This window comes from Molothrus ater, chromosome 6, assembly GCF_012460135.2.
Source record: "Molothrus ater isolate BHLD 08-10-18 breed brown headed cowbird chromosome 6, BPBGC_Mater_1.1, whole genome shotgun sequence".
In the NCBI taxonomy this organism is placed as follows: domain Eukaryota; kingdom Metazoa; phylum Chordata; class Aves; order Passeriformes; family Icteridae; genus Molothrus; species Molothrus ater.
In genome coordinates, this window is record NC_050483.2 from 26,691,679 (window position 1) to 26,716,708 (window position 25,030).

A 25,030-nucleotide genomic window follows, 5' to 3' on the forward strand; every position below is an offset into this window, starting at 1 on the left:
CTGGAGCCAGATCAAAGTAACTCTTCCACTTCTGAGACATTCTAGATTTACATCTTTTAAATAGAGAAGGAAACTGAGCTACCTCTCATCACTACAGAGTGGGCAAAATTGTCATTCTCATCTTCAAATTAATACAGTTGGTTGCTATTTCTTTACACACCCTTTCTGTGATCACATGCACCATCCAGAAGCCATGCCATTAAGTTTCTGACTGCTCTTAACAGAAGGTGAAACAATTTTCTTGGACTGTTACTGAGTAAATGAATTCCCAGTTTGTTTCCTGTGAAGCTATCCAGGCTATTTGTGTAAATGACAAGAGCTAATGACCTGGTCATGAAGCTTAAATGAAAATACTGCCAATTATTTGAACAAAGGCAGAGCTGGCTTTAAATTTCCCCAAATGCATGGCATAACAGTGGTAATAATGAGAAAGAGATCCAGGAAATTTTCTCAAATTCTTCTGGACTTCCCTAAAAAGCTTGTCCTGCTGTGCAAAGTGCAGACTATTTTCTGGTAGCATAGGACTAAGACATTCAGGCACAAACCACAAATATAAATTGTGATGATTTTACACTCTACTTATGCTTAGTGTTACTGAGAAGATAAATAAAAGGGTCTTGGAGGAAACTAGAGCAACTGGTAGCTTAACACTGCATTTCCCCCATAGCACTCAGATTCAGTAACAACTTCTATTCATTCATTTCTCTGCTATCTGCTGCTTAAGTTTATTGTACAGAGGGAGACAAGTCCCCTCAAGAGACTGTAAAAGCCTAGTGACTACATCCAGACAGCTGATTATCCCCAAAAGAGGTCAATTATAATGACCTCTGACTAAATAAAAAAATACAATTTTGAAGGGAAAAATGCCATCAGCAGCTGGCTTTTCAGGACCAACCTATTGTTACTAAAATTGACCTGATCTGGCTGTGCCAATCAGTTATTGTTTAGATGAACACAGACAGAAGGGATAAGAACAAATAGAAAGTCAGGTTTCTGAGGTGGCCTATTTGGATTTTTCTGTAGTTATTAATATACAGCACATGAACTTACTAAATCAGTTAAACTTCCATTGATACAATCATTTAAATTTGCAATATGAACATTTGATTCATGCTGTAGTAGTACCAACACACACTTGTTTTTACTTTTTTGAAACAGAGAAAAAAAAAATCACTACTGAAGCACTTTATCAATTTAAATTACAGGGTTACAGTAGTAAAAAACACTGAAAAATACTTCAGCTAAAGCTTTCTAAGTTAATGAATCATTATACAAACACAATCAAGAATTGAAGTTTTGCATGCTGAATGAATATTTTATTTAGAACCAGTTTATAAAAATAAAATACAAAATAATTTGAAAACAAAACTTAAACATTGTACAAAGCCTTGATATGGTACAAATGAGAAAATAAATAATTACAACTTTATGTACAAATGACCATGACAAGGGCATTAACTCTTTATGCTCTTGGGTGCCTGAGCAAACTTAAGAATGGCTTAGAGGATTTCCAAGGAGGGGAAGAGAATTGCAATTACTGAGTAAGAGAATTTGAAGGACTCAACGTTTGTCTTCCTCAATGGTAAAAAACAATCTCAGAACTACTTTCCACTTAATTTAATCACACTGTAGACTTTACTATTGAGTACTTGATTTTTTATGGGGTTTACAACATTGTATTTTTAATTAATACAAAGATTTAATTTTTTGTGGTATTGCCCAGGGATTTTAGATTAGCAGCCATTGGTTGGCCACTTCAAAAAGTCAGTACTTGTCTGAAGGCATTGCTGGTGATTTCCTTAATTTACTAGTTTGGATGTTCATAGGAAAGCATTTGAAAATTGGCATCTGTTAACACAAGCACTGCAACTTGAGTCTGGGCTGACTCTATAGAAAAGAAAGTTAAAAGCTGGGGAAGAATTTCCGATCTTGCTTCCTAGCCAATGAAAGTAAAGAGGACGCAGAGAAGGCTGCTTGGCCACAAATCCAGATCTCCAGCCAGAAGAAAAATATGTGAAATTGTCAAAAAAATCCTACTTCACTTTGCATCAAAGCTTTATGACCATGCCTGCCATGCAGCAGATACTGGTTTAAAAGGATTTGAAGCCAGGCAGACCAAGTTAATTACATTGCATCTTTTGGAGCAAGTTGTTCTGCTGTTACCATAGGCCCTTTACATAAAAGGTCAAAGATCAAGTGATCTCAAAACAAACATCAAATTAATTCCAGCTGAATTCCCACAGACATTTGTGGATGATGGGGGCCTCACATGAGCCACTTTGGATACTGTTTTAGAAGAAACCACATTGTACTCTTGGCCAAAGCTGGCTCTCAACAGTAATTCTGACAGAAAAGGAGAGATCCAGAAGCATGTCATGTAATAATAATAATAACAACAATAAGAAAATTAGTATTTTCCAATTTAAAATACAGCAACAGCAAATTTGATATTCATAGAGTGAGTTTATCTTTTCGGTTCCTAATCAGGGGAAAGAGCCTCAACAAAACAGGACCCTATACTGATTTTAATGAAGCTGCACCTGCACAAGAACAGCAAGAACTCCCACGGGTCCAACCTCTTCATGTAGAAGAGAAACAGGAGCATAGCATTTGGGTTTGTCATTATCATTGTTGAGAGAGAATGTGTTATCATCAATGGAGACTAAAATCAGCCCAACCTGTTCAAACCTGGATGGCAAGAGTCATTGCAAAGTTAATACATCAGTCTTTGAAACAATGGACTCCTGTACATTTTTCCTTAAAAAACCCAACCAAACAAAACCCCTCCTTAAAGATATTTAAAAAGCCTGGTTATTTAAACCATATGAAAATGAGTGATAAAAGCTTTTTGGTATTTGACAATATCATAAGATAATTCCTGATAATTATTATATAATCCAAGCTGATTTTATATAATTTCTCTTTCACGAATATTATGTGTAGGGAAAAGGAACACTGGCTTCAAGCAGACAGGTGAGGTATTCTTATGTGATGTGCATGTTTATGCAATTTGATTAGCTAAAAAATGTATGACCTATGCCTGTGTATTGCATATAGCCAAAACACTGAACCTCACTTCCTTTTACCAGCATTTCTGGTAACCAAAAATGCTACTAAATTACAACCAAAGACATTTGAGCCAAAAGCAAAACAGCAAACAAACCCAATCAGTTCACTGCTTACTTGATTAGCTAAAAGAAGTTGAATAAAAATATTATGTCCTGTTCTATAAATTTCAGAAAGAGGAATCATAGAACCATCAAGGTTGGAAAACACTGCCAAGATCGAAGTTCAACTGCTAACCTAGCACTGCCATGTTCACCATCCAACAAGCAGCCAAAGCTTTCACCAGCTGAAGAGAGGACTCATGGATAAAAGTCAAGGCCTTTTTCCAGCCAAGAGTTCTCTGACCATTCCTAAAAGTGGAAAAGCATACAGAGAATGCACCACAGGAATCTTGGTGTTAACCTAAGCAGACCCTGACTCACTGAGAATGACAAGACAGACATGGCTCTTGTTCCCTCACAGCATCAGTCCTGCATGAAAAAAATTCATGTATTATAGGCCTGTCATGAGAAAGAGTTTGACTTTGACTCTCTTTTATTCTCCTATTCATTTCCAGAAGACTAATATCTAATTTAAGATATATATAAAAATTGGAGGCACATATAATTTATTTTCCATTAGACCCTTTTAAGAAATTGGAATAATTACATTCTTCTTACCAGAATTTGTGCCTCTAAGTGTTCCATAAAAATGTTCAATTCACTACAGAAAAAATCTGTTTACAGGAAAAAGACTGTACTGTAAATCTGGCTTTATCTACATTCTCATCAAAGAGAAAAAGAAAAAAAATTTAGAAGCATTACAGTCAACCATTGCATAAGTATTACTGCAATAAGAAGGACTTACAGGAGTTTTGCCCAAGTAGGACTATAGGCTGAGACCTTGTAATATGAAAAAGACACAAAATCAGAATTAGGGCATAGGGACATTGCAGTAGATGAAAAGGAGACCAGAGTAAATCAAAGCAAAACAGGCCTTGGCTCACTCCAGCAAATGAATTCCAGTGAACAGGATGGAATAGCTGAGACTCTTCCTATCTATATGTATATACACACATATGTATGTATGTATATATATTTCTATATAATATACAGTATCTATATAAGTGTATATGAAGATACACTTAGGTACAAATGTGTATTTTATATATGTGTATATATATATATATATATATATATATAAAATCAAAATTGTGTGTTTTCCCAGCAATAGTTATTACCTTAATACTACAAATTGTAGATGATAGAGCTCCAGCAAGTCTTTTTCAGATGAAAAATATTTCAAGCTATTTTTAAATATACAGGATCAAATCCTTTCTTATACATAAGACTGTTTAGTGAGGTATGCAAGAAAGCTTGATCTCAAACATGCAGACTTCAAAGTAAGAATATGTCCAGATTTCCCAAGACAGGATGTGGCTGGTGGCTGTAATGAATGCCTTGTGTCACTCTGCAGAGCTTTGCCTCCTGTATAATTACATATAACTAGCAGTTAAGACCTCATCTTGCTCCTGGCTTTGAGCAGTGGCATTTTCTACGCTTATTGATCCTGCTCAAGCAGTAGATAGGGCTTAGCATCATACAACTTGCCAATGTTGCTCTACCATATCACACTTTCTATTATTCTAGCAGGGTTTTACCTAAGTAGTAATTGGCATTTGTAATTAATAAAGAGGTTAACTAATATTGATTTTTGAGATTGTAACTTAGATTGATTTTACCATGCAATATTGTAGCACAAAAGTCTGTGTGAAGTGTTTGGTGATTTCAAGTTCTATTTTAGTTTAAAGGCTTCATGCCTCAGTTTCTCTAAAAAATGCTCCAAAGTGCTGGCCACAACACAGAATCCACCATAAAGAGGAAATGAGCATGCAGCATCTGCACCTGCTACATGTCATGGCTCCATTGCACTGCTCACCAAAGAAAGGGAGAAGACAAAGCAACAGCTCCTTGAATTTTATTATTTCCCAGCTAATATTCCTATATAAACTGCTGTGTGCTATGCAGAGTAATGGCAGCCATTTTGTACAATGGAGAAAAATCTTCCCCGTCCCTGAAAATGTCTTGCAGATAACCTGCCATAAACTATTCACACACACTCTGCACAAGGGTCACACACATGTACATTGGTGGTTTTCTGCAGAGCCATATCCACATTCAAATACTGAGGCTTACAGAGTCCTTAATGATTATATAGGCCCTCTAGAAATATAAAGCTAACATTTATGTATGAGTTGATCAATTGACCATTACTTAATAGCATTAACTGATTGCTATGTTAGACTACAGTAAGCATTTCTGTAAACTTTTGGGAGAAGGGTATCAAGCAACAAAAAATTCAAGAAGAGCAGGTAGTTCAAGATAAGTTATTCACAATTGCTCCTCCATTCACATCTTCATTATTTTCTCCTTAGATCCTGTTAAATCTACAGCAAAAAAGCAACTGGGAGTATACAGTCCTTCTACCTTTTCCTCACCAAAAGAAGCCTGTGTCACCAATAATGACTGATTTCTCTTTTTCTTTTTGGCATAGTTTACTATTTTTATATTAGCAAGTAGTTCAAGTACGAGTGAATTTCTACAGCATTGGTTTATTTTACATAGTAATGTCAAACAATGGACAAGCCTGTACTTTGAAGACAACATAACAGAGGTGTTATGTGCTTTCTCACCTGTAGAGCAGTTACCATTTCTGGATGCTGTTACACTAGAGAAAAAATATAAACACCTCAACTTCAGCATTTTCAGGCAAGGATGCAAAAAGTTAGTACTTATGAAAATTGACAATGTAACAGAGGAATAAACTTACATGATGATAATAAATGCTTTTCAGAAATAAGGAAAAATAATCATATGCTGCCACACCACCTTAACAAATAATTCCAGCAAGTGCCCAGGACAAAAACATCACAATGTGACCAAATTCTTTTTTATGGTATACCATAAGGAAACGTAGAAAACAGGAAGGAAAAAATGGAATTTGTTGTTGTCACATTCAACCATTAGGTATTCATAGACTGTCACTGTTCCTATATGACAAGTATTCACAATTTAGAACTCACATAATGAAATAAAAATGAGCAAGACCTATTTGTAATAAAAAACAAAAATACCTTTTGAGTCTTTGTTCTTGTTCCATATGCAAATGTGCACATGAAATTAGAAATAAATAAAAAAACCCAAGCTGCAACACAAAACATTGGCTGGTTGAGAAATCAGCAGTCCTTCAATTTTGTACCAAGGTATAAAGGCTATTAGAATTTGTGCATTCCAGATTTTTTTGGCAGGGGTGCAGGGGAGAATAGAAGAGGTAAGTATACAGGAGCTAACAGAAAGGGAACTGTACTATTTGTAGTCCATAAATTACAAATGAAAAATGAGAAAGAATGAGTTTATATAAGCATATACATATATGTATATATAAATATTTATATTATATAATTTACCATGAGGACATGCAATTATTGGTATAGCACCTATTATACATTATAATACAAAGGAATAGGACTTTGCAATGGTACAGTTTCTTCAGAAAAAGCAGGTATACCCTACCTATTGCATTCATCTGTAGTGCTTGAAACCTGAATGAAATTAAGGTTCCACACTGTGCTACATTACATATGGGAAACAATATACATAATAAGAAAAGGAAAAAATTAACATAGTCTGACAAAGCAAGTGAAATTCAGTGCAGCTCTAGGGCAGCTTTAATGCAGCATTAGAATGTGTTAGCTCAGAGACAAAATATTCCCTTTTAAATCCAAAAATATTCATTTGGCAGAGGTTAAATAAAAAAACACAGATGCTGGCTGGAGAGGCATATGACTACAGCAAGCAGATCAGTAATTGACAAGTCTCCTATGCTTCCAGAGTCCCCACAACAGGAATCATTGGGGAGGAGAGCTGGCTGCATCTTTCTCAGGCTTGTGTTCTTGTCTGTCCCTATTCTGACCCACTATGCTTTTATGAACATAGCAAAAGGAGCCACACCTTTCATTCCCAACAGGGTTCCTGCAGAGCACAAAATGTTACTGAGTAACTACCTAATAAAACTGGAGGAATTAAACACCATGGACTTTACTGAGAGTCCACAAAGCTTCTCTATCAAAAACACATTTGGGAAACTGAATTACAATAATCCGATATGAAAATATCTCAGGCTTCTTTCTGTATATTTTGCTTTGATGATTAATATTCTTACCCAGATTTTGTAAGGGTGTTAAGTGTATTTCCATCACCCCTAACCTATCACGTTCCTAAAGTAGACAATTTCCTCATCTCTGTTTCATCTTTCATAATTTTAGAAAACAAATTACCAAAAAACCAAAACTTGATTGGTGATCATCCCTGCATTGCAAGATCCGTGGTTTAAGTGATCCATAAATAATGGGGAAAAAAAAAGTCAGCAATAACAAAGGCTCTTTTTTCATTTGAATTAAGGGGGTAAAGAAAGGTTCTTAATTTCTAACTTATATTGCATTTTACTGTAAATCTACAATATCCAGTGAAGGGCATATATCTACTCCTTTCTCTTATTTCCTAGGAGGAAAGGTTTTTCCAAATCCTATCAAATGTGGTTTGAAAAACCCCACTATGACTCCCAAAAAACTGAAAACCAGCTTCTTGGATCCTAATTACTGCTAAGCAAATCTCTAAATAATATTGGTACAAAAACATCTTGTCAAATATTGATTTTTTAAATTTCATCAGTGTCAAGAAGAGGTAAGGTCTATGATACTTAGGTAAGAAATCTGTGCCATAATAGGGGACAAAATAAGCACTCAGTGACTCAGAGGTGAGTGCAGCTCAAAATGGAAGAAATTTATAAGGCAGAAATATCATCTTCTAAAGTGTGTGCTTTTTTAAAACTGCAAAGAAATGCTTGAGCAGTACTTATCTCCCAAGTAGTGACATCATTTTGGGAATGACTGTTTCAGGCTTTCTTACATACTCCTCGAGTACGCAAGGCCTTAAATAATTAGGCCCAATCTTCTAACTAGGGAAACTAAACAGATGGAGATTAATACCATTTTAAAACACTCACCTTCAAGATACTTTTTCACTCTAAATACATTGCACCTCTTTGACTACCCAGCCATTCTTACCCTGGCCTCTACTTCCCATTTCGTGGATCTGCTTGCTGCCTGCTCTAAGGCAAAGCCTGGCCATTTATTTACACAGAATGCTTTCTCATGAATAGTTTACAATGGCTACTTTCTTTAAAATGTGCAGATTCAACACCTTTTTTTAATATACTTTTTTTTGATTATTTTTTTAAATACACAGTACACAGACACAACATGCATCAGACTTAGGAGGAGATTTTATACCTGTCAAGACCCAGTTCCTATCTGCTAAGCTTAGTAGTTGATTTGCTCTTTCCTGTGGAAGTCTTAGTGTTAGGGGAATGGTGGAAAGAACTGCCAGATCCTTTCAGACCATTCTTGCTCGTTTTGTTGCAGCAGTGCTCTTGTTGGCAGGACCTCCTAGAAGATGAAGAGCCTGAATGGCTAGGAGGTGATTTACTCCTCCCAAAATGTGGGGATGAACTCCTCTGATCATGATGGGATCTCCCAGCCCGGGACGGAGAAGAACTGGCAGTACGGGGTAAAGAAGAGCTCCTAGGGGAGGCACTGGGACTGCGGCGGGGGATGACAGGGCTCTTGGGTGGCGTTTTTGGACTGTGAGGAGATCCTGGACTCTTACACTGGGTAGAACTCCTTGGTCTTTGAGATCCATTCTGCAGGATTTGAGCCAGACGAGAGATAAGATCTGAGTCCGAGCTGCTACTGCCTAGGACTCTGTATCTGCGCAACCTTAAGAAGAAATGAAGAAAGATTATTTCTATTTCCATCTATTCACTAAAATTCAAATAGAAACTCCATATCACTAGAAACTAAGGAGGCGGTTGCATTGCTGAACAGATATGTGGAGCTCAACTTTCCTGTTAGGCAGAGGTGTTTGGATCTAGGCTTTGGCTTCTGTGTTGTTCAGTTCAACACAGTATTTATATTTATATAAACTCACTCCCACAAATAGCCTCATTGTTTACAGGATAACGGGAATTTCCTGGTGGTGTTTGAAGAAGTGCACTGAAGAGCAGTGCTTATTGCCATTTCAGAGGGGTACATCCATTCCTGCACACCATCAGTGCACTCCCATACACAATTTTAAGGGATGACAAGGCCCAGTGCAGCTTCCTTCAAAGGATTTTGCACTACTGTATCAAAATTATCCTTATCTTGGGAATGTAGACAGAAAAAACTAGAATGTGGTTGTCTGCATATAGACGTGGCAAACGAGAGGCCTTCTAAAATTCACTCTGCCCTACTTTAATTAGTTGGTTTACTTAGACATGATCTGACCATAGCTAATTGACTTAATGGTGATGCTGGAATCTCCAAATATTTACAATATCTACATTAAGAACAGATGAATTTTCAAGGGAGCTGAATACAGCAGCTCCTAAAAATTTCTGTGGGTTTGTAAATAACCAGCAGTTCTGGAAAAGTAACCCCACTTTAACAAAATGTGTAAAAATTTAGTTATAGATTGTCACGTTTCAAAATATTGAATGCACATCTATTGATGTATTAGTTTTAACAGTGAACCAGGCTCATTTTGTGTATCAGCTTCTCCTCATTCATTCTTCAACAGTGTAAGCTTTCTCAGAGAACTGAAGCCTAGCATTTTTTTTTAATTAGTTAGAGAGTGGAACTTCTACAGGATTACATCCTGCACAGTAACTGCAGTCTAGCTCCTGAAAATCTATTTCAACCTGAAAATCTATTTCTATTTTCTCTGCATTACCTAGCTTCTACCCCAGGTCTAGTAGGCGGTTTTCCTGGTGGTGGCCGAGGAAAGAACTGAGCTGAACTTGAACTGGTAACTTGATCAGAGGTTGCCCAAGACACTGGTCTTGGAATCTTGCTTTTTCTGGACTGAGGGCTGCTTGGAGATAAAGAGCTATCTTCATTCTGCTTGCTGAAATGAGAGTCCAATGTCAATTTAGAAAACGAAGCTAAGACATCATCCTCAGAAAACGGTACTGGAGCAGCAGCCATTTTTTCCTCCAGTGACTTATCAGAGGCACTTGAGAGGTCACCAAGGAAAGATTTGAGCTGTCTCTTTTCCATAAGTAATTTGACCAAGTCTGTCTGATGGGCCTTTTTTAGAAGAAGCTTTTCCTTTGCAGAAACAGAAGAGGAATCTGACATTGAGTCTATCTCTTGTGCTAAAACTGGGATTCGACTCTGCCTGAATACAAAAGAAGATTTAACGGAGTCCTTCTTAGATCGATAAGAATTCTCATTTTCTGAAATGCAATGGAATAACTCTCCATTTCTGGGAGCATTTTTCTCTTTTTTATTCTCCTGATGCAAAATAGTAGTAAGGGCCACTTGGTGGCATTTCAGGTCTTGGCTATGGACTTCCTCCTTATCAGAATGAAAACCATTTTCCTGAATGGTTGCTATTTTGCTTCCCTGTCTATTAACATGTGCATTATTAAGTCTTGAGGGAGACAATTCTGATGTTTTAGGTGCTATTGACTTCAGAACCTCATCTTGATTTGGCACCAAACAGACAAGCCTTGACTTTGATTCTTGAGCTGCTTCAGTATTTGTTAGAGGTTCTTCCTCTGCAGATTTTGAGTTTCCTGGCAAAGAAGAATTCTGTTCTTTGCTTAGCATTTCAATGCCATCCTCAGAAACCAGTGGGAGCCCTTCTTCCTCAGCCTCCTCCACAGGAATATTTCCAAGCTCTTTCTCTTCCTGTATCCCATTGTGTTCAGGTAGGTCCTTTTGGACACAATCCAGGACAGATTCTTTGACAAGTCCTCCCCTGTCAAGCACCTCTTGGCTAATATTAAGTACCAAATCTGGTCTGTTCGCACTAGCTGGAAGTGCATCCTCTGTCCCAACCAAACCTGGCACACTTTCCTTTGGAGAGGAAAGTTCCACGGTATGTTCCACAGACTGACCATCCTGCTCTCTTCTCTCCAGCTGGTGGCCATAGTGAAAGCTCTCTGAAGCAGACTGTGTGGATGCCACTGAAGGTCTGAGTATTGTTATCTGCATTGGAAAATTAAAGAAAAAGGTGAGAAACTCGGGAATGTTATACAAGTAATATCCTTTAAATAGCAGCTTTGGTTCCACGTCTTCAACATACATTATATAATGATTCCTATGAATCACAATGTTCAAATAATACCTAACTTCATAGTGTTCGTGTAGATAATCAGGAAAAAAATAATCTGTTCTCTCAAGACAGAAATACGTATCAGGTAAAAAAACCATGTCAGTGAAAGATGTTGCAGTTAGCAAGTATAACCCCCTGGGAATGAGATCCTAACGGGCAGTTTTTGGTTTGGTTTTTTTTAATTTTAGTTTGAATACTCCTAGAATAAGTTGTATATAAATGTAAAATTTTTAACAAGTACACAGCAATGTTTTTAGACAAATGCAGAAGACAAAGAACACAGTGACATTTAGATTCAGAAATTCCATGCTCTTAATGTATTTTTGTCTGGAAAAAGAACTTTTCTGTGTACCCTGTATTAGTTATTGATTTTCCTACTGAAGCTTATGCCCCATTTTAAGTAGGTAACCTGGTTAGGAGATCTCCTTACCTATGGTGATTAAGACATTCAAAAAGTAAATACTTACATATCTAAATCCCCTACCAGGTCTGATCCAATAGATACACATAAAGCACTCCTAAAACCTGTATATATCATTAAGTCAGATACTCTTTGAAAAACAGTTGGTTATGATGAGGGCTGTCTTTGGCACACAGCATAATTGTTAGAGTATGTGTCTAGGAAATGGGAAACCTGCATTCATATCTCTCCCTACTTGATGGGCATAGACCCACTTCCTCTAGTTCCCATCAAAAAGGGAAAAAACCCAAATGGAGTTGTTTATCACCTTCCCCATTGAAGACAGGCAACTATACAGACAAAAATGCAAGAATCATGAGGTGAGAGGGTGAGAGAACACATACACAAGAGAGAGCACATACACAAGTTTTGTCTCTGGAGACATGGGAGGAATGCACTCTCACATGAAGAGGAGTCCAACATTCTGGCTTATAGATATTGGTTGGAGTAAGTTGGTCTAAACAGCAAAAAAAAATTAAAAATCAAGGGGATACCATTACATCTTTTTCTACATGGACAGAGTTCAGCTCTGTGTCTCTTTCTATTCTACAGCTTCATGAATCTGACACAATCTGTACTCAACAGCAAGTGGAAACTGGAGTCTGAGTTTGGCTAAAAACACTTTCTTGAGTCACTACTGGTAGAAGAGACAAGTGGAGCGTTGCTAGGATTCTGCTGTGTTATAATACAGATTTTACTTGATTTTGTTAGAGAAATTATACACAGTGCTGAGCTTACTAGGCTTGTGCAAGAAGCCTAGTAAGCCTAGTACATTGGTACTACTGGCAGTAGAAACCAAACCAAACAAAAAAAAAAATCACACAGAGACCTGCAGTAAGAGTCTACTTTTTGTTTCCTTTATAATTTGTTTTCAAGTTTGGGCCAATACAGTCCTTCATGTTTGCTAAATTAAAATGGTACATTGAGCAAAAATCTGAGGTTACTTAGTTTGGGCAAAACAGTCCTACTCATCTCCTCTTACTCTCAGTCCAGGTTGTTTCATCTGAAAGAAACACTATTTCCCTTTTGAGTTAGTGAAATGTTTCTTAGTGCAAAAGACTTCTTCTGAGAGAATCCAAGAACATCAGTTCAGAAAGAACAGAGGAAATAGAATTGTCTTTAAAGGCACCTTTCCATGATTAGATAATTTAGTGCCTAAATCTTGAGTAGTAAAAAACAGTTTAGAGAGAACTCTGCACAGAAAAGAAAAAATACAAAACCGGAGGAAAAAAAAAATAAAAACAAAAAGATCTATGAAACAGGGGAGCTGTCCCATAGGTTTCCACACAGACATAGGAATTTGCCCAAAGACAACACTGCTCAAGGCAGCCTACATTGAAGGACTTGCTTTCATACAACAGAGGGACTTATTTTGGCCTGTCAGACAAAAATCATCAGCTTGCTTAAAAATTTTGATCTACAATCTGGGTAACAGTGAGTTCAGGAAATTTTAATGCAATATTATCCTTGGAAGAGGAGGTTCAAATTTTAGAGACCTCACATGGGCATTTGATGTCCACTGAGCTCTGTCTTGTTTCAATAGTTTGTTTCAGTACCTTGTTCTCCAAGGCTGCAGATGCATCTCAAAAATAAGGATGTGTAAATATTTCCTTTTTCAAACTTTTCACTGGGTGAGCTAATCTAGTTGCCAATCCAAATAACTCAGGATTAAAATACCAGAGTTATCTTCAACATATCTGAAGGATGACTTCCCTCAGAACAGAATGATCGGGGTGTCCTCTAAACTTACAGAGATGAGACAACCTTAGGCATTTGCTTTCAGAAGGGTATTTATTTGATATATTTCCAGAAGAACTGCAACTGCATTTAAATCCTCCTTTGCTCAAATACATTTACATTAAAACTCTCTTTTCCTTGTGACACCTCTTTCATATGTCAATTCTTTCTAGAAGAAAGCAGCTCTGATATGAAGTTAATTTACATTTTTCAATAGACTTCATATCCTTTGCCACATCTGGAGAGAGAATTTTCTAGTCTTTCCACCACATCTCGGCCATAGAGATTTAACCCTTACATTCAAGAAAGAGGAGATTAGGCTTGTTGAACCACCTACAATCAAATAGGCAGGAGCTCTTTGTGAAAAAGAAACATTGAACAAATGGAGAAAAGAAAAGGATACTGGATGACTAAGTATCAATTAAAGATCTGGTACTACTAAATAATTCAAACTTTCAGAAAAGGCTTTTTGCACACATATATCACTTTCTTGATTTTTATTCACTAACAAACAAAAATTTGTTTTCTCACATGGTCAATAAACCTCTTATTGGTCTTCTCAAAGTACAAGAACTAGATTATACCCCTGTTGGACTTGACACTTCACCTATGTGTTCAAGAAATTTAAATGGGTAGTCATAAATAATCCTCATATTTTTATTTCTTGTGCTGCTAAATACACTCTTATCCTATGAGATCTTTATGATTAATTATGCCAATTATGTAAAACACTGAACCTGAGGAACAAAGATTACAATTCATCTAAGTAAAATATGGGGAATACAACTTAAAATCCTACCTTTCAGCTCAACATGATAACTAGCTTATAACACTGATTTTGCAATTCCCACACTTCAACAGGAGTTATGTGACACAACAGATAACTAAAAATGGCTGAGATAATATATGGAACAATTAATTCAAGGTTCTCCTTTAACTCCAAAATATTTCAATTAAATTACTGCCACCATAGTCTTGAATCTTTTGGCCTTCCCTAAATAATTTCTTAATTCCTTTCTGTTTCCTCAAATTCAGACTTGAACCAAGATGAGAAATTATCCTGCCTTTCTTCAGGGAATTTTACAAGAGTGAGTGGGATGTCAAGAAGGAGTAAGAACAAAACAACAACATAAACATCCTCTATGGCATCTGATAAACTTTCCTCCTTTTAAACCTTTGACAGGCTGCAATAGTAAGCGATACGCTTGCATGAATGCCTCTGTGTACATATACAGCTAATTGTAGAGGAATAAAATAGTGAGTTTAGCTCTGCAAAACTGCTAAATGAAAGACATAAAGGTGTGAATATGGATTATTTTATAGTATCAGCAAAAGCTTCTTCATTCCACTCACGTTGTCTGATACTTCTGCATGTAAAGGGCTGTCAGGACTTTGGGCCTCTTAGAGACATGGTGTGTACTCTGTTTCCTGCTAAACCTTCCATTATTTGGAATTTTTCATATTATTACATCATCATCATTATATTACTGGACATTCTGAAGACACTTCACCTAATCAGTTTACTCTTCAGAACATCTTTGCTACCTTTGTAAACCTTGAAGCTTTTGCATCCAGGAGAATAAACCCCCCACATCTTTTCTATTTTTCACCTATGGTTCCTACAGCCAGTAGGAACAAAACCAATATTAGTACAAGTCTGGAAGTGCAACTCTGATTTGCAAGACCAAAAAATCTCCCTAAATCTTTCCAGTTCACCAGCTTCCTCTTACTTCATGAGCTTTTCTTTACTTATATTACTTTCTATTTCTTCACACAATATTATGCCTCTGTGAAGAAATTTGAACTGCAGATTGTATGAAAAAGCCAAAGGTATATAATGCACTGTTCTGTAATTTACTGCCAGTGCCATTCTCACACAAGTAAACCACTGCTACACCTCACATCTTGGGAGACAGCTCACAGCTTCCTGTTCAGAACAGACCCACCTCTCCAAATCCTCCCTACCTACTACTATCACTCCTACTGACTTTCTAGAATGGAATCCTTTGTATCCCTTACATTCCATTCCCAGATTAAGCTCACAGCAGGGAAGTTAAAGATAATTATTTATATGTTTACTAAAGTATATTGGCTGTTTCTACAAATAGACTAATATGGGGATAAATAGGAGAAACATATGGCTGTAATTCACTGTGTTATGGAACACTAGACTAAATATTGATACTGAATCATTATCAATAGTCTCGTATATATAGTACTGCAAGCATTGCCAGCATTTGTAGGAACTGCTGGGCCTCAGGACACCACCATTTTTTAGTAAAAACTCACATGTGGCAGGCCCTAATCCTGACTAAAGAGAAGTAACATATTAAGAGGCACATGTTGCTCTCCACAGCTCTTCAGATATATTATTTCTTCTATGATGTTAATTTTGGCATTGATTTACATGGTGGTTGTGAGAAAGGGGAAGAGGATGGAATAAAATGCAGAGCTATAAACAGACAATTTTGGACTGTGGACAAAATTGGACTGTGTTTCCAAATTGTCTAATGTGATAGGTAGCTTTTGAGGATAAAGAACATAGGGATCTGTGTGTACAGTCTTTCTCTAAGGCTTATTAGCCATGGTTTAACTTTTGAATTCTTTAAAGAGCTTCACTTTTCAGTTATTCCTACACCACTTACCAGACAAAATTAGACTTTTCTTTTTGTTGTTCTAACATAAAGCTATATCCTATACAGGGCAAATACTGATTGCTATAAAAATAGTAATTTGATTAGAGAATGGCTGTGACTGTTAAAGAGTGACTAATTAATTTGGTAACATGACTAAAACAGGTACTCATTCAATTTGAAACTACTTCTATATGTTGCATAAACCAAGAAGAACATTCTTGAAATTTACTGCTGAAACAGAAAGCAAAAGCACTTATAGACTATTATTTCATAACACTCACATAATACTCCTGTGATACTGCTATTAAAATGATCAGTATTTTAGTATTTTTCTTGAGTTCCAAAGAAATGGTTCTTTTTAAAGAAAGCATTGATTTACCTCAATGCACAGTTCAGAGGTGTGATTTTTTTTTCCCTGTAATTACAGTTGCACTAGAATCGTATCTGATTTTAATAATAGAATACAATTATTTTAAGAAATAAATACATCTAAATTAAAGATTATCTTCGAATGATACTGTAGACAGTATATAGACTTATCTACAGGCACAATGTTAACTACATTAATTAGATCAATTATAACTTAATTACAGGAGAAACAATCATGAGTCATGATGTCCTGAACTGTAACCACCTATTTATTTCAAGATGATTATAGTATGAAGTGTCATCATGGAAACAATTGTTGACCCCACAGTTAATCAGCTCTCCATGGGAAACCCCACAGACCACTTAGCTTTCCTGAAACATCTTTACTTATTTTATGCTAATGAAATTATGATGTTAGAAAAATGTAATAAATCAGACATGTTTTGGATAGGATTGGTATTTTAAAAGAATAATTTAAAAAAAAAAAGATAACTTCAAGGACAGACAAAACTAACTGCAAGTTGTGATTACAAATTTTGGGAATCATAAAAGCATTGCTGATGCCAGAAACACAAACATGTTAAACAATTATAACTTTTTGTATTTTGGGGTTTTTTTGACTCAATGTATGCAGATGCTATTACCACTGCTCAGTCCAGACCTTCATCACTTTTCAGTTGCTTCTAGTAGAGAAACCTGCAGAAGCAGAATGGCCAAAATGGTTCTGTCACTACAAATGGAAAGCTTCTCTACAGCAACACACTATTCAGGAAAAATTAAGTCATTCATGCTGACTGCTTGTCCTCAACTCTTAATTACTTAATTTACAATGTGGAAAGTTTCCATTGGAAGAATTTAACATGCTGTACTTTTAGTTCTTCCTTACACCAAAGGTAGATGAGAAAAAAGTATGCCTGAAGAATTTCCTTAAAACAAAAGAATGCTCTGAAAAGGCAGCATTTAGATTTCTATGTATCAAGCAATTTCCTCTGACACTTGGATAAAAGTAAAAAATAAAAATTTTTACTTGTTTGCATTAGAAAGAGTGTGTAGAAGAAAATTCTTCTAGAAACATCATAATCAATATAAAATCCAGTTGCTTAAAAGAATGTGAGTAAGCCAGGGTAAAATTTATTGAAAAATCAACAGTTATTAACAATTACCCCATCATGAATGAGATGGTAAACATCTGCACATTTTCCCTACTTAACAAAATGAAATCTACTGTGTATCAAACAGTTCTCATACCTACAAGCTGGACTAACTCCTTACATTTCTGCCTTGAATGAAACAGGGAAGAACCTAACTTAAACCTCATGCTGACTCCATATATTTTCCATCAGGATAGGTAACAAGAGGCATAACAATTCTGTGAAATCTGAAATTGGAACCTTTTTTCTACAGACAAACTTAACTTTTCAACTCAGATCAGTATATTATTTCTCATCTTGGATATGAATATGAAAGTGATGGTTTGCATTTCCATAGCTTCTTGTGTGGGAAGATTTCAGAGTATTTTGTAACTAATTATATACTATATAATTACAAAATATTTTTTAAATGTTCCAGTAAGGTAGAAATTTGAGAATTTTAAGAGAGAAAATATTTGTATAAGTGCCAACTAACTCTAATTGCTTAACCTGAGAGACACAGATTAGCCTTCCCTAACACAATGAATAACCATAAAATGATAAGATTTGAACTAGCCTCCCTGCACATACCTGATTAAGCACACTGAAAAAAGAAACATCTGAATGACAGACAAAACTGGAATCCACCTTTTTTAAGGCCTGTATCATATAGAGCAGACAATTTAGAAGTATTCTAGATTGCTGCTGTGGCTAAAAGAGGTGTTCACTATCTTATTGGAGAATTAGAGAAACCAGAGATAAAAATCTGCACCCACTGATTTTGATTGTTTCTTAAGACACAGCTGCACATTTAGCACTATAACTACTTAAGCAGTATCTTCACACACAGCCCTGGCCAGTAGTTGCTGCACTCACATCACCTTTACCATTGACCTCACACAACACCCAATGCAGCTCTCTAAATGAGCAGACAACTCATCAGCTTGGAAAAGAAAGAAAGAAAAATGTTAGGTTTCAAGAGGATTTGCTGTTCAATTTGACCATGCTGTAGATGAGAAGGATACTAATAGCACTCCAGACACACTTTTCAGACCCAAGTACAAAGAATTCATCTGTTTTTTTTGAGAGCTATAATGCTGCCACACTCTTTTCTTTATGCTGCAAGTTGAATAACTAAGGAGAGCTGAAGCAAAACACTCCAATTCTCTTTCATAATTTATGTATGGCAAGACAGGAGTCCTCTATTGAGCAAATATAGACCAACCTACATCTGCACTAGTGTGCAGAGAATATACAGAGATTTCATGACCTCCTCTATCTGATACCGAAGTACAGGAAGATAGGTTAGAGCTCCTGAACCCTCATTCATCAAAAATCTGGAAAGAAAGTCACTTTGCTTGATTTCAGAAACAAATGTATAATTTCTTATTTTTTAATACATGAAACTAAATTCAACAGTACAGATCCCTGACCCCTGCAATTCATTAGTTATGAATGCTGAACCAAATTGCAGACAGCAGGAAAGACATGAAAATATATTCAGTACCAAATATTTGTAGAGATTAGCATGAATGACATGAAAAATCTTTTAAATATTTAAAATATGTCAAAAAGAGAAGGACTTGCAAAAGTTTTTGAATTCTTCAGTAAGCCATAAAGCACATGAGGCTTTCATTGTTGGAACGAAGTAAACAATCACGTGCTTGTATTTTCCATAGAAAGTGAAAAACTGATCATTCTTAACACAGTTATGACTTTCAAATCACAGCTCAAAAAGCAACACAGCAGTCAAGCACTTACCAGGTAAAAGGAAAGAGGAAGCTTAATGTTCACTCCACTGAGCAGCAGCACCTGGCACAATGCCAGGTCTTCTTCACATGACAAAGTACATCACTTTGCAGCCCTTATTAATATTGCAGCTGTATTTATTTTTTGGGTACTAAGGAAGCCAGAGAAGATCCTCTGTGCCAACTTGCTTTTTCTGAGCATTGTGGACATTTTACTAAGTTTGCTAATTACATCTGCAATAGATTCTGATTGAAAAACTTAAATTGTAGCTATAGGGACCAAAAAAAAACCCCAAAAAAACCCCAACAACCCGAAATTAAGGTCATCTTGCACCCTAGGATATAAACCAATGCCAAAAAATACTCAAGCTTAACTCCTAATGAGTTATTTTCTCCTAGGTCCCTTTCCCTAATCAGTATGTCAGCAATCATGAAGATGTGGTATTTTGGTATCCCATCAAGTTCACAATCATGAACATCGGGGAGCTACTGTTTGTTTTTATACATCAAACACAGAATTTTTTTTATATTCAGCCAAAAAACAGTCAGGATTTTGCCTTGTTATCACATACCAATGGTCCTACAAAATTTTGAAAGTAACTAAGCTAAATGAATTACTTTTAATATCAATACTCCTGTTCATTCTTCCCTGAGAAAAGAAAAACTGTAATATAGAACTTTTTGTACTGAAAAATACATTGGAAATGAAAGGCAACACAAAGTATAATCCAAATGAAACATTAATGGTAAAATGATGATGATATGTTAGTCTTATGCATTAATGCTATGTCATACTGCTTTATGCAACAATGCAAACTCACACTACTTAGCAGATCTCAATATTTTTGTAATACAAAAATTACTTTTGTAATACAAAAATTACACTTAACTTCAATAATGACTGCAAGCCTTCATCTTTCATATTGAAATGAAACTGGAAATACAAAACTACAAAAAGTCCCCTTTCTTTAGTGGCATTTTCATTACCCTGATAATTGCCATCTTTATTTTATATACTGTAAGCAGGGGAAAATTTTATTATTTGCTAATTTCCAAAGAAATAATCTGACTATTTCTAGATCCCTTTTTGTCACATCAAAATCATTTAGAACAGTCAAAATTTTAATATGTGTTCCCAGTTTGAAATTCAGCTACTACTGTGATTATAGGAATCCATTATTCTTAGTTTTAAATTAAGCAAAAAAATTTTTTTCTAGATTTTATAATCCTATCTTTTTTCAAGAGAAAATCTCTGAGGAAGTGAATCTGTCTTTCAGAACATCCAAAGATGCTTTGTGCTCCAGATCTTAACCTGAATAACAGCTCCTTAAATATTCCCCTCTTCTAAGTGGGACAGTATTATCTTCGTCACAGAGTATTCCCAACTCTATTCCTGGAAAAGATCCATTCTTACTCCCCAACTTGATTTTTCAAAACATTTTTAGGATGCTGTGTATAGCAGTATGACTAGCATATGCCTACCACCAGACTGTGCAGAACAACTGAAAACATTAAACCTTACAGATGACTGCTACAACACAGTCATTTCTATGAAGACAAGGCTTATTCACCTGCTCAGGTTGTGCTTTTGAGATGCGAATGACAGGGGGGAGCTTGCTGCCACAGGGAATGACAGGAAGCTGCCTACGGCCAGTTGAGCAGGAGGAAGAGGAGTGGCTCTCAGCTGACTGACTCCTGGGTAAAGCAGCTTCCCTCAGAGGGTTCAAGTGGATGGACAGATAGGCTATAGGGCTCATGGTGCGGAGGATGGGACTTGAAATTCTTGGAGTGGAGAAATGCAGCATATGACATGAGTTGAGCTGTGAGAACAACATGGCGGGGAAGAAAATAAGGTTGAGTATATTTTAATAATTCTTGTTTATGTTTCACCTATATGCATTCCCTCAAAAACCATATTCACAACTCCCTAAGAGGCTGAAAGGTCGTAATTTAAGAGGTGTCTTAAGTTTAATCTTCACATTTTCCATCATCTATTTTCAAAAATCCAGTATCAAACTCAAGAGTAATTATCATTTCTCTAGCTGGACTCTTCATTCACTCAGTCTTAGAATCATAGAATCATTTAGGTTGGAAAATAAAATCAGATTCTTTAAGTCCAACCTCTGCAACCATAATAATTGGTCAGTAACAACCTAGGGCTTGTAGGGCTTTAAATTTAATAAACTAACAGAGTCTGTTTCAAGGACATTGTGTACATCAGTTGATAACTGGCTCATTGATCATTGATTGATCCTTTCAAAGACTTAGCACATCTGCACAACATCATATCTGTGTTTCTGAGATTACTACATTGATAGCATATACACCCTTTGGAGGCTTTACAGCTGTGCCAGTAGCAGCATACATTAAGAACTGCCCCTGACAGAATTAATCAGTAAGGTTAATACTAAACAATTCTGATGAAATTTCCCAAATATGGGACCAAACTAGAAGGCTACACTGGCCTGGAGAATCAAGGAACAATTGCTTCATCTTGAACTACATTAATTAAAGCATTTAGATAAGAGGTAAGAAAAAAGAATAGGAACTGTAAACTCTTCCAAACTATTAATTTTAGACAAAGTACATTTTTAAATTGCTTATTGATGATTCTAATAAACCTATAGCTTTGATATACAAAGCTAAAATCCACTGGTTTTTTCCAAGACTTTTTCCAGTACTGAATAAATATCTGATGGTGACGCACTTAAATACCTGTAAACGAGATTGCTATACAAAGTTTGCAACTCTTTGTTCCAATTAGTTAGAGAAAACCATGAAGAGTAGAGATAAGGAAATTTTCTGAGAGCTTCATGCTTAATGAAGGTGACATTTTGTTTTATACCATTGCAATTCTAAACTATATCCTTTGGAAAGCAAGAGCATCTAGCAAGCATTTCCATTTCTAAGGAAAAGGTATCTTTTAATTGTGTCAATACTAAAGCTTCAGCTCCCACAATGCATCGCTGACTTGCAACTGGAAAAATAAAGTATTTCCAGTGCCTCATAAAAGCAGCAAATGAGAAGACAAGGTACATGAAAATTTAATTACTTACAACTCAGAAATAAATTGATATTTAAGAGCAAGCTTTTGATAAAACATAACCATGACATACAAAACTTCCATTTCAGCAATATTTCTAAATAACAAAAATAAATAGATTCACACAGTAAATCCTCTTCTATAACACACACACACACACACACACACACACATACATCTACATGAATTTGTGTTGTCAGCCAAGTGAGATCAAAGCAAACTGTTGTTTAATTTAAACTGAAAATGAAGATGGAAAGACCTGTTACATGCTTAATTACTTCAAATCCATTATTTCTTATTTACTGAAATATCTGCTTGATAAATATATGTTGCAAGGATTTGTGCAAGCACTGTATGGAGTTCTTTGCAATTCAATACAAACACGGAAAATTAATGAGGCTGTGGGTCCATAACACACAAAGTCCAGCTCTAGCCTGTTAGTACCAGATGTAGGAAAAGAAAACTAGAGCTGTATGATGCAAAGTGCTGCTCCAGTATAAATTCACTATTAGTGTAGATCAGCTCAAATTCTTTTGACAAATTACCTTCATATCAGTAGATACTACAGCAAATCCCACACTGTCTGTCCTGCAGCCGAAGCCAACATAAAGCTATTATTAAAGCATAAAGTCAGCACATATACCCTTAGCATACTCTGAGTATTCAACATATATGTGACCATGTGCCTGTAACTAAGCCAGATTAAACTGGTCTTTGCTGGTAGCACATAGAATTTGTATTGCAACTGGAAAACCAAGACTGATAACATGAAAAATGCTTCTCTTACCTGCAGGCCTTTTTTTTCATAATAGACAGCATAATTTGATGTAATTTTTTTATGCCTGAGACTTTCTCATCCCCAAGCCAATAACTTACACATTTTTTCTCTTATTTTTAGAGTTCAAGTTTCCTTTCTTAACTGGTGCAACTCTACATTTTTAATAGAATGCTGATGCTGTGTATAACAGGTGAGAAGTGATATTATCAACAATTACAGGAAGTCCACATACACAAACAATTTCACGAAGAATATTTATCTACAAATGGAAAGACTGTAGACCAGAAATTTCTTTCCTTCAAAAGAAAATAAAATTATGAGTGAGTGTATGAAATATTAGTTTCTCATACAGAAACATCCATGCTAGTAGTTCATAAAATAGTGAACAATAAAGCTCTGAAAGAAATTAAGAACAAAGAAGAATCACCAAAGCAAAAAGGAAATATTCAAAAAAATACTTGACTTATGATAGGAAAACTATTTTATGTATTCACCACTGAAGTAATTGCTTGCATATTTAACAAACCTATCACAATAAGCCCAAAAAGCAAAACCGTACTTTGTTCTATGTGACAGTGAAGCAGGTCAGTAGAATATATATACCCATATGGGAGGTTTATTCATAAGCATGATGATCATGGCTGGCATGATGACATATCCTAGAGTTTCAAGCTGTATGAAATGAGTGAACTATTTCAGTAATTATAAGTTTCTAAACTACTGCAATTTCAACATCTATTTTAACCCCTTTTAGTAACATACGTTTAATTTATAGTCCTAAAATTAACATTCTTGGATCCAAGCCTGCTCTTAGTAACTGGCGGAATATAATTAAATCAGCAGAAAAGTAAAGTATGACCTTTGCCTATTATTTTTATTGCCAGGAAGGTGCTACCTAAAAAAAAATACTAAAGAACAAGAACATCTTATGCACAATCAAGGATCACATTGAAAAAACAGTTTCAGGGTAAGTTCTCTGAGGAAGAAAGAAAAGGACTCTACCAAACAGCTCTCTGAGGTCACCAGGACATTGGAACAGAGAGAATGGCGGGAATAAGAGGCATACACACACACGCTTCCTCCCAGTGAAGTGACAAGAACACTCACCTATAAGAACTAGGTTCTAGTACCCTTCATAGGGAATATTTAAGTATCCTTTATGAAGTGGAATACATCAACGAAGGCCAAAAAGAAAAACTCACCCTGAAATAGCCTCTTAGGCTTCATGTGGCTTTTAAGGGCTAATGAGGTAGATGGAACACTACCCCAAATTGCCATTACAGTTGGAGGAGACACACTGTATAGGCACACTCTGTTCCCAGCTACTAAACTGGCTAAGTAATTTCCATTTTTTTATTCTCAGGTCAATTTATATTTTCTATTGTACATCATTCACCTTTGAAACACCAAGTTCCTTCCTGCCATTCATCTTGCACTCACAACACTACTTGCCCTTCCAGCATAACATAAACTATATTAATTTCCCCCTTTTTTGAGGTAATGACAAATGCTACTTATCTCCCTGCAAAGCCAGAGTAAAATATAATTTCACTCCAGTTTCTACTTCAGCCAGTATTTCTTCCAATGCATTTTATAGTAATTAACTTTGTTTGCAACCATTTCTGCTCCCATGTTTTGAAGCTTCTTCCTTTTAAGACAAAGATATTGTCCATTTTTTGCACAGTAGTACGTAATATTTGTACCACCTCTACTTTTAGTTTAAAGTAAAACAGCTATTTCCTCCAAAAGAGCCACATTTGCATAAAGTGTACAGTTGTATAGTGGATTTTATTAGAAAATTACAAGCTGTTTTTAAGGGCTCTTGAAATAAAGACACTTGATAATTAGTATTTTTTACAGGACCA

The 25,030-nt window shown here is 35.9% G+C and overlaps 1 protein-coding gene across 2 annotated transcripts in view; it reads right to left on the reverse strand.

Moving 5' to 3' along the window:
- Positions 1-1,288: 1,288 nt before the first annotated feature.
- TTBK2 (tau tubulin kinase 2) overlaps positions 1,289-25,030 on the reverse strand; it is an 81,354-nt gene continuing 57,612 nt past the window's right edge. The window contains exons 14-16 of one of the 2 annotated variants that reach the window (XM_036384493.2): positions 20,916-21,164; positions 9,876-11,137; positions 1,289-8,881 (exon numbers count right to left, since the gene is read on the reverse strand). In XM_036384493.2, coding sequence (XP_036240386.1) covers positions 8,413-8,881; positions 9,876-11,137; positions 20,916-21,164 — 1,980 coding nt within the window. In that variant the 3' untranslated portion in view covers positions 1,289-8,412. The remainder of the gene's footprint in view (positions 8,882-9,875; positions 11,138-20,915; positions 21,165-25,030) is intronic. The other variant, XM_036384494.2, reaches the window with a different exon arrangement.